The sequence below is a fragment of the Anolis sagrei genome, chromosome 11 (genome assembly GCF_037176765.1).
Source record: "Anolis sagrei isolate rAnoSag1 chromosome 11, rAnoSag1.mat, whole genome shotgun sequence".
NCBI lineage: Eukaryota > Metazoa > Chordata > Lepidosauria > Squamata > Dactyloidae > Anolis > Anolis sagrei.
This window is the reverse complement of record NC_090031.1, coordinates 17402501-17413296: the sequence shown is the minus strand read 5'-3', so window position 1 is coordinate 17413296 and position 10796 is coordinate 17402501. Positions and strand designations below refer to the sequence as shown.

Here is a 10796-nt window from a genome sequence, read left to right as displayed (position 1 = left end):
CACACACACAGACACCTCTCACCCATATATATACATATACATCTATGGGTTATTATTAAGTCTGTCTGTCTATATATATACACACACACATACACACATAAAGAGACACCCATAGACATAAATATATGGATGCACACACACACAGGGCCACATAGGCACACAACAGGATCTGGCTAATTGTAGAAAATGTGCCCATGGGATTCTGTGTGTGTGTGTGTGTGTGTGTGTGTGTATGTGTGTGTGTATGTGTATATATATATATATATATATATATATATATATATATATATATAAATAATACATACATACATACACACATACCCCACAGACACCTCTCACTTATTAAGTCTCTCTTTCTCTCTCTCCCTCTCTCTCTCTCTCTATATATATACACACACACATATATACATATATAGAGAGAGACACCCATAGACATAGATACATGGATGCACACACACACAGGGCCACATAGGCACACAGCGGGATATGGCTAATTGTAGAAAATGTGCCCATGTGATTCTGTGTGTGTGCATATATATGTGAGTGTGTATATATTTGTTTGTATGTATGTGTATACACACAGACACCTCTCACCCATATATATACATATACATCTATGGGTTATTATTAAATCTCTCTCTCTCTCTATATATATATATATATACACACACACACACATAAAGAGACACCCATAGACATAAATATATGGATGCACACACACATAGAGCCACATAGGCACACAGCAGGATCTGGCTAATTGTAGAAAATGTGCCTATGTGTTTCTATGGGTGTGTATATATGCATGTATTATGTGTACACACACACAGATACCTCTCACTTACCCATATACAAATATGGGTGTCTATATATAGTCAGCAACCCTCATAGACATACACATATATAGATATCTGCTATATATAGAGATATCTCTATATGTGTGTATAACATCTCTGTATGCACACACGCACCTACATACGTATATATATTTGCCCCGTAGTGTGGTGGAGGCTCCTTCTTTGGAAGCTTTTAAACAGAGGCTGGATGGCCATCTGTTGGGGTGCTTTGAATGCAATATTTCTGCTTCTTGGCAGAATGGGGTTGGACTGGATGATGGCCCATGAGGTCTCTTCCAACTCTTTGATTCTATATCAATCTGAGATGGTAGCATAAGGCCAGACTGGCTGCTGCCCGGAGTCCCTTCCACTGTTGTGCAAGGAGCGCTAAGTCTTAGTTGTGGATCTTGGTCACTGCAGCGTGTCCCGTGGCGTGTGCTCCGTCTCTCGCCCTTCCTCAGGGTTGGCGCTGCCTCCGGATGAGGAGGTCCCAGCTGTCCTTCCAGCGCAGGCTCCGGAGGCCGGCGGCCGAGAGCGGGGGCTCCCCGTAGGTCAGCGGCCAGAAGGAGTGGTGGGTCAGGCAGACCGAGGACAGCCAGGCCGCCACAAGGGCGCGCAACATGCTCTGGGAGAGGCGGGACCTGCCAAGGCAGAAGCAACAGACAACCATCAAGTCAAACAGCCACACCTCCTGCCGCTTTCCTACCTCCCCAGTACAACCCCTCAAGGACTGAACTAGAACTCTTCCGAACAGAGGATCGTAGAGGCGGGACGTAGAGGATCTCCCTCTACGTCCCACCTCGGAGTCTAAGATCTTCTGGGGAGGCCCTGCTCTCGACCCCGCCTCTATCACAAGTGAGATTGGCGGGGACGAGGAGCAGGGCCTTCTTGGTGGTGGCCCCTCACCTGTGGAATTCACTTTATGAGAACCACCACTCCTCCTGGCGTCCCCCCAGCAGCAACAAGGATATCCCTCTGGGCAGCTCAACCAGGAAATCCCAACTGGATGCCCCCCCCCCCCCCCCACGATGGAGGGTCTTCCTCCAGGGGCAAACCAAGAATGGGCAACTGAACAGACTCAGAAGTGGAGTGGGCAGAACAAAAGGCAACCTGGCAAAATGGCACAACCCAAAAGAATCCCAGACCTTGTGTGACTGTGGAGCAGAACAGACAACTCCGCATCTGGATGCTTTTCCTCTATGTCCTTATTATTATTATTATTATTATTATTATTATTATTTACTCTGCCTTTCTCCCCGTAGGGACTCAAGGTAGCTAATTATTATTATTATTTTTACTACTACTACTACTACTATTATATATACCCTGCCTTTCTCCCCGTAGGGACTCAAGGTGGCTATTATTATTATTACTATTACTATTATTATTATTATTTACCCTGCCTTTCTCCCCATAGGGACTCTAGGCAAATGATAATAATAATAATAATAATAATAATAATAATAATAATAATAATAATAATAATAATGTTTATATATACCCTGTCTTTCTCCCCGTAGGGACTCTAGGTGGCTAACAATATCATGAATGTTATCAATATCATTAATAAAAATATAATTGTGAATATTGTGTCCAATTCTGGGCACCACAATTCAAGAGAGATATTGACAAGCTGGAATGTGTCCAGAGGAGGGCGACTAAAATGATCAAGGGTCTGGAAAACAAGCCCTATGAGGAGCGGCTTAAGGAGCTGGGCATGTTTAGCCTGAAGAAGAGAAGGATGAGAGGAGATATGATAGCCATGTACAAATAGGTGAGAGGAAGCCACAGGGAGGAGGGAGCAAGCTTGTTTTTTGCTTCCCTGGAGACTAGGACGCAATGGAACAATGGCTTCAAACTACAAGAGAGGAGATTCCATCTGAACACAAGGAAGAACTTTCTGACTGTGAGAGCTGTTCAGCAGTGGAACTCTCTGCCCCGGAGTGTGGTGGAGGCTCCTTCTTTGGAAGCTTTTAAACAGAGGCTGGATGGCCATCTGTCAGGGGTGATTTGAATGCAATATTCCTGCTTCTTGGCAGAATGGGGTTGGACTGGATGCCCCATGAGGTCTCTTCCAACTCTTTGATTCTATGATTCTATGAATTATCAGTTAGTTGCCAGGATTTTGCAGGAGGTCTCTTACCGAAGGAGCCTTACCAAGAAAACACAGCAACAAATGACAAAGTGAATGTGTTGCTGTTGTAGAACCGGAGTCGGGGGAGTTCTCGTAAAGTTCCTAACAGAGCAACACTTCAATTTTGTTGTTTGCTGCCTGATCAGGGTTTGCAGGGAAATGACAACCAAAACCTTCACAACAGAGGGCCATTCAACCTAACAGACATTCGCTGGTTTGAACCCAAACAATAAGATTCCCGAGGGGAGTGTGGCCATCCTACCTGCAGAGGTAGTCGCTGATGTGTTGGAGGACAACGGGGACCAGGAGGATCTGGAAGGTGAGGGCCGGCAGGTAGTGGTAGAGGAAGAGGGTCTTCTCCATCAGGAAGAAGGGCAGGTAGTTGAGGGCCCAGCCGCCCAGGAAGAGGCTCCCCGCCAAGACCCACTGCTCCCAGGCCTCTGTGGGGGGAAAAGGGGAGCCTCTGTCAGACCTAACATTTATGGGACATACAGTGTTTATGGCGGGTGTTGCGTTCCAGGACCACCCGAAAAAATGAAAATCCGCCAAGTAGGGACGCTATGTATTTATATCGCGTTCCGAGGGTGACTTGTGGTGATGGCACTTACCATCAGGGATGTCGCGGACGCCCCGCCTCCGCCGCAGGAGGTACCACAAGAAGAGGGCCAGGTAGGCGGCCACAGCCACGTTGGCGGATGTCCAGGTGGCCATGTTGCCCAGGAGGTGGATCTGGGCCTGTTGGGGAAAAGAGCAGCCTCATGAATGAGAATATCTATCGTGACCACCCGCAATAAGTGAAACTTCGCGAAGTAGGGACACTCTGTCCACTCGGCACAGCCCTCTTCGGCGGTGACCTCCTCCTCCTCGCTGCCTCCGCTGCTCCCCACCTCGGAGGCCACTAGGGCACCGTTGATGACACTGCCAGGCTGGGCTGAAGCCTGGTCTAAGGCCTCAGCCTAGCCTAGCAGTGGTGTCAACAGCACCCAAGGGGCCTCCGAGTAAGGAGCAGCAGAGGTGGCGAGGAGGAGGCCGCCGCCAAAGAGGGTTGCGCCAAGGCCCAGCCGGGAAACAAGCTCCAGGGCAAGGCACAGTGCCTGGCTCCCCTTCCCCTCTTCCTCCCCCATCGCAACTCCCGGGGGGGGGGGGGAGAGAAGAAAAACCCACAAAACAAGCAAACTAAGCGAACCACGAAGTAGCGAGGGAACACTATAGATAGAAACATACATACTGTAGCTTCCTGACCTCATGAACAAAGTAGGAAGGCTTTCTTCAAAAGCATACATTACGGTACGAAACAAAATTCCAACTGGCAGTTTATTTCCTCTCCCTTGTTCAAATATACACAGAGCAGGTCTATGTCATGGCCTAATTTCCTGGCTTCACATACAGGAGATTGGACTACATGACCCTTGGAGTCCCTTCCACCTCTGTGACTTTGGCCCACTCTGGATAATCTACCTAATGGCCTGCATCGCAATATACTGCTACATGTTCCAACGCAGAACATTGAGGCCCAGTCTGCAGAAGGAATATTCAGAGCACGTTCAGAGCAAACCACGAAGTAGCAAGGGAATACTATAGATAGAAACATACATACTGTAGCTTCCTGACAAAGAAATGACCTCATGAACAAAGTAGGATGGCTTTCTTCAAAAGCATACATTACGGTATGAAACAAAATTCCAACTGGCAGTTTATTTCCTCTCCCTTGTTCAAATATACACAGAGCAGGTCTATGTCATGGCCTAATTTCCTGGCTTCACATACAGGAGATTGGACTACATGACCCTTGGGAGTCCCTCCCACCTCTGTGACTTTGGCCCACTCTGGATAATCTACCTAATGGCCTGCGTCGCAATATACTGCTACATGTTCCAATGCAGAACATTGCAGCCCAGTCTGCAGAAGGAATATTCAGAGCACATTCAGAGCGAACCACGAAGTAGCAAGGGAATACTATAGATAGAAACATACATACTATAGCTTCCTGACAAAGAAATTACCTCTTGAACAAAGTAGGAAGGCTTTCTTCAAAAGCATACATTACGGTACGAAACAAAATTCCAACTGGCAGTTAATTTCTTCTCCCTTTTTTTCAAATATACACAGGCCAGGGCTATGTCATGGCCTAATTTCCTGGCTTCACATACAGAAGATTGGGCTACATGACCCTTGGGAGTCCCCCCATCCTCTGTGACTTTGGCCCACTCTGGATAATTTACATAATGGCCTGCGTCGCAATATACTGCTACATGTTCCAATGCAGAACATTGGAAGGAATATTCAGAGCACATTTGTCATTGGGTGTAAACAGACCCGGTTTTACATTACCGGGCATGGCCAACGTCTTACCCCAGAGGAGGCCTGGAACCAGTAGGCGATGTTGGTCTCCATGGTGACCCAGTCCAAAGGGGAGGAGCTGTACTTGTGCTCCGCCTCCTCGTTCTTCAGCGTCAGGATCTTCCACTGGGAAAGCCCAAAGAGAGCGGCCAGAATCTACCTTATTGCGTCGAATCTAATGCTCACACCTTTTGCGGCTAAAGGACTGTGTTGATGGTGCATTAGACTCGAGTTATTACGGTATATCATTGCAACCAAGACATGTTCCATTCATGTCTTTGGGGGTTATGGAACCCAGGAAGCCCCCTCAAACCCACCCCAAAGGGCCTGTTTACCTGCAGCTCCAGGAACTTGGCCAGGAAGGAGAGGTTCTGCCCGATGCTGATCTGCGTCGGAGAATGCAGCTCCGCCTCCCGCTCCTTCGGCTCCTGGCCTGAAGACGGGGCCAACAAATATTATATTATATTATATTTATACCCCGCTTTATCTCCCCAAAGGGGACTCAGAGCAGCTTGACATAAAAGTATTAGCACAGAATTTAAAATGTAAATAAATAAAGGTCATTGATTAGCCTTAGGTCAGGCCTGGGCCAACTTTCTCACTTAGGCGCCATATGCGAGCACTCCCTACTAGGAATTCTGGCTGCTCAGTGATGGAAGGAAAGAGAGAAGGAAGGAAGGAGGGGAAGAGAGAGGGAAGGAAGGAGGAAAAGGAGGAAAGAAAGAGGGAGAGGAGAGAAGGAGGAAAGAGGGAAGGAAGGAAAGGCAAAAGGGAAAGAAGGAAGGAGAGAGAGGAAAGGGGGAAGCGAGGAAGGACGAAAGAGTGGAAGGAAATGGAGGGAGGGAGAAGGAGGGAGGGAAGAGGGAGGGAAAGAAAGACAAAAGGGAAGGCAGGAAGGAGAAAGAAGGGGAGAGGGAGGAAAGGGAGAAGGAAGGAAGGCTGAAAGAGTGGGAGGGAATGAAAGGAGGGAGGAAAGAGGGAAGGAAGGAAAGACAAAAGGGAAGGAAGGAAGGAGAAAGAGGGAAGGGGGGAGGAAAGAAGGACGAAAGAGTGGAAGGGAATGGAGGGAGAAAAGAGGGAAGGAAGGAAGGAGAGAGAGGGGAGGAGGGAGGAAAGGGGGAAGGAAAGAAGGACAGAAGAGTGGAAGGGAATGGAGAGAGAAAAGAGGGAAAGAAGGAAGGAGAGAGAGGGAAAGGGGGAAGGAAAGAAGGACAGAAGAGTGGAAGGGAATGGAGGGAGAAAAGAGGGAAGGAAAGAAGGAAGGAAGGAGAGAGAGGGAAGGAGGGGGGAAAGGGGGAAGAAAAGAAGGACGAAAGAGTGGAAGGGAATAGAGGAAGAAAAGAGGGAAGGAAGGAAAGACAAAAGGGAAGGAAGGAAGGAAGGAAGGAAGGAGAGAGAGGGAAGGAGGGAGGAAAGGAGAAAGGATGGAAGGACGAAAGATGGAAGAGAATGGAGGGAGGAAAGAGGGAAGGAAGGAAAGGCAAAAGGGAAGGAAGGAAGAGGGAGAGAGGGAGGAAAGGGAGAGAGAGATGTCATATATACACATATATGTAGAAACATATTCTGTGTGTATATATGATATATGGAATATATAAATACATGTATATATATAAACATATATAGAATGTATATACTATGTATATATACAGAGAGAGAGATAATATATAAACACACACATATATATTATGAGTGTATATGTGTGTGTGTATATATATGGAGGCTCCTTCTTTGGAAGCTTTTAAACAGAGGCTGGATGGCCATCTATCAGGGGTGATTTGAATGCAATGTTCCTGCTTCTTGGCAAGGGGTTGGACTGGATGGCCCATGACGTCTCTTCCAACTCTTTGATTCTATGATTCCATGATTCTATATATATATATATTGTGATAAATGACATCATTGGATCAATAATAATAATTATAATAAACTATTATTATCAAATAATAAACAATGACATAATCACAATCAATGACATCATTGGATCTATCGACTATCTACTATATATGTAGATTAGATAACTGCTTTGAACGTGAACTCTGAATCCAGCCCTTGCCTGGGCCAACTTCAGCTCTCCCTCCAGGTGTTTTGGACTCCCAACTCCCACCATTCCAGACCTGGAGTCCAAAACACCTGGAGGGAGGGCCAAAGTTGGCCCAGGCCTGGCTGGACCTTGGCTCAGTGTGGGTTCCGGACTCACTCTTGCCGTAGCGGTGCTCCTCCACGTTCCAGAGCATGCTCTGGTGGTGCCCCTTGGAGGCCTTCTCCCCCACCACCTCCAGCTGCCGGTAGCCCCACGCCGGGAGGGAGGCCCCACTGAGCTGCAAAGGAGAGAAGCAGACACAAATATCGTATATAAGACCATGCATATATCGGATAGTATATATTCTATAGGAAAGAGGGAGGATAATGAGAAGAAGACCTCCCGGGTAACACCCCCCCCCCCAAGTGAAGACTGAATTGCCAAAGCCCACCCACCTCCCCTTTTGTTTAATCACTAACTTTTATGGGAAGGAACAAGTCTACCATGAGAGTTGCATGACACAAACAGATCTGCCTAGATTCAGGTGGAAGTTCTGCCGCACCCCTTCCCTGCTGTTTAGGGGGCTCTCCATCTTAGGGGGGAAAGAGGGGAGGGAGAAATAATGAAGAGGGAGAGAGGGATCCAAAAAAGAGAGGGAGGGAAGGAAGGAGGAAGAAAAAAAGAGGGGGAAAGAAAGAATGAAGGAGGGAAGACTGAAAGAATGAAGAGGGTGAGAGAGGTACAAAAAAAAGAGGGAAGGAAGGAGGAAGGGAGAAAAAAGGTAGGGAAGGGAGAAAGAAATAGCAAAGAAGGAGAGAGAAGAGAGGAAGGGAGAAAATAAAGACTGAGAGGTACGAAAAAGAGAAAAGGGAGAAAGAAAGAGGGAAGGAAGGAGGAAAGAAAGAAGCGAAGAGGGAGAGGGAGGTACGAAAAAGAGGGAAGGGAGAAGTAACAAAGAGGGAGAGAGATACAAAAAGGAGGGAGAGGGAAGGAAGGAAGGAAGCGGGAGAAAGAAAGAAGGAAGGAAGGAAGGGAGAAAGAATGAAGGGAGAGAAAGGTACAAACAAGAGGGAAGGAAGGAGGAAGGGAGAAAAAAGGTAGGGAAGGGAGAAAGAAAGAATGAAGGAGGGAAAGGAGAAAGCAATAGCAAAGAGGGAGAGAGAAGCAAGGAAGAAAAGAAAGAGTGAGAGGTGCCAAAAGAGAGAAGGAAGGGAGAAAGAAATAGTGAAGGAAGGAGGAAAGAAAGAAATAGCAAAGAGGGAGAGGGAGGTACGATAAAGAGGGAAGAAAAGAGGAAAGGAGAGAAAAAATAGCAAAGGGAGATGGAGGTGTGAAAAAGAGGGAAAGAAGGAAGGAGGCAGGGAGAAAGAAGGAGGGGAGGAAGCAGAGAGAAAGAAAGAGGGAGGGAAGGAGGAAGAGAGAAAAAATAGCAAAAAGAGGGAGGTACGAAAAAGAGGGGAGGAAGGGGGAAAGAACAAAGGGAGAGGTACAAAAAAGAGGGAAGGAAGGAGGAAAGGAGAAAAAATAGCAAAGGGAGATGGAGATATGAAAAAGAGAGGGAAGGGAGGAAGGAGGAAGGGAGAAAGAAAGAGGAAAGGAAGGAAGGAAGAGCAAAGAGAGGGAGGTACGAAAAAGAGGGGAAGAAGGGAGAAAGAACAAAGAGGGAAGGAGGAAGAAAAGGGAAGGGAGGAAAGAAAGAAAGACAGAAAGAAAGAAGAGGGAAGCAGGAAGAAAGCGGGGATAAATAAAGAGGTAGGGAAAGGCCGGGAGGAGGAAGGGAGAAAGAAGAGAGAGAAAGGGAGAGGGGTATGACAAAGGGAAGGAAGGAAGGAGGAAGGGAACAAAAAAGAAGAGGAAGGCAGGAAGAAGGGTGAGAAGAATAGAGGTAGTAAAAAGGAAAAGGAGGAAGGGAGAAAGACAAATGAAAGGGGAGAAGGAGAAATAAATAAAGAGGTAGAAAAGGGGGAAGGGGAGGAAGAAGAGAGAAAGAAGAAAGGGAGAAATGGAGAGGTAGGAAAAAGGGGAAAGTGACTGAAAAAGAGAGGGGGGAGAAATGTTTTTAATGATTGAACTAATTAAGAAATGACATTTATAACCCAGGAACAAAAATCGTGTGACAGTGTTATTAGAGGCATGAATGAAGACGAGAGGAGAGTTAAGGTGCTCATAGGATAAGGGTTTGCCCAAAGACTTGTTGCCAAAAGGACCCTTTGAAGCCTGACTCGGCATGAGAGCTAGGGAAATAGAAAATTACCAAAGTTTCATGTGCACATACTCAAAAGTGTTGGCTATAAAAACTAAACTATACCTTAATTCAGTGTGGCACTTTTCACCCAGCAAGGTGACTCGATCAAATAAACTTGTTGCAACGGTCTCTTGCCTTCAGCAGTGGATTAGATCAAACATTCTGAAAGTTTTGGGGCTAACACTTTACCTTGAGCACCGCGGAGGTGTTGAGGTGGACAAGCCGGACTTCAGAAAGGATAGTTTTCCAGATGTCCGTATCGGTTTCCCGGTTCACAATTTCCTGCAACAGGGATGAAGTTTGTGACGAACAACCGCCTAGTTATTCTCCTTCATGCTGCAACTCCATGGCATTCACCCGTTCACTTCGTTTGCTCACTCACCAGGCGCCAGAGGTTCTGGGATGGCATGGAGACGTTGTAGTCAATGTAGCCAGAGACTTCCTGTGCATGAGGGCTGAGCGGAGCGGCCACGTCGTGCCTGGAATGACCACAAGCAGGACATGAGCCAAGAGTGTGATGCCGCAGCTAAAAAAACCAACAGGGTTCTGGGCTGCATCCAAAGAAGAAGAATATTGAGATGGAGGGAAGTTATGGAACTCCTCTCTTCTGCTTTGGTTGGACTTCCTCAACCAGAAAAATAGCTCTCGTGACCCCTCACCTGCCTCGCGCCCTTGGGGTGGGGCCAACGGAGGCGACTTTGCGACCCCTCCAAAATGGCCGCGACCCCCAGGTTGAGAACCGCTGCTCTAGACTGTTTAAATTCAGGGATTCAGGTTTCCGGAGGTTTTAATCTTCACAATTGCAGTATACAATCAGGATTTGCAGATCCTCATTCCTTGTACTTACAAACAATCAGAATCTTCAAATAGTCACACACAACACAGGCCGATACTCGCAAAGAGTCCCACAGGGGGGAGAGAGATGGATTCGTTCATCCTCCTTATAATAGCCACCTGCTGACAGGTCGTCACTGGCGGATGCAACGCCTTTGCGATGACAGTGGCTGATGCGGTTCCTTTGCCATAACCCTCACATGGTTATGACTTAGCCATGACCAAAAAACCCTTTTGAACTGTTGCCTTGTCTGAGCTCTCTCGGGCACCCCTCTGTCTAAAAATGGATATAGAAGCACTCACAAGATCTCATGCAATCTATCGTTTGATATGGTACGCGTTGACATACGTGTTGAGGAAGCGTGTGGTGATGCCGTGGACGAGTTGCAC

At 47.1% G+C, this 10796-nt stretch overlaps 1 protein-coding gene across 1 annotated transcript in view; it reads right to left on the bottom strand.

The window, feature by feature from the left end:
• Positions 1–439: 439 nt before the first annotated feature.
• The window catches only part of POMT1 (protein O-mannosyltransferase 1), a 28551-nt gene continuing 18194 nt past the window's right edge, over positions 440–10796 (bottom strand). Inside the window, exons 11-19 of the mRNA XM_067471969.1 lie at positions 10756–10796; positions 9955–10051; positions 9762–9854; positions 7505–7625; positions 5643–5740; positions 5320–5433; positions 3576–3702; positions 3230–3407; positions 440–1474 (exon numbers count right to left, since the gene is read on the bottom strand). The exon at positions 10756–10796 is cut by the window's right edge and continues 52 nt beyond it. Coding sequence (XP_067328070.1) covers positions 1291–1474; positions 3230–3407; positions 3576–3702; positions 5320–5433; positions 5643–5740; positions 7505–7625; positions 9762–9854; positions 9955–10051; positions 10756–10796 — 1053 coding nt within the window. The 3' untranslated portion in view covers positions 440–1290. The remainder of the gene's footprint in view (positions 1475–3229; positions 3408–3575; positions 3703–5319; positions 5434–5642; positions 5741–7504; positions 7626–9761; positions 9855–9954; positions 10052–10755) is intronic.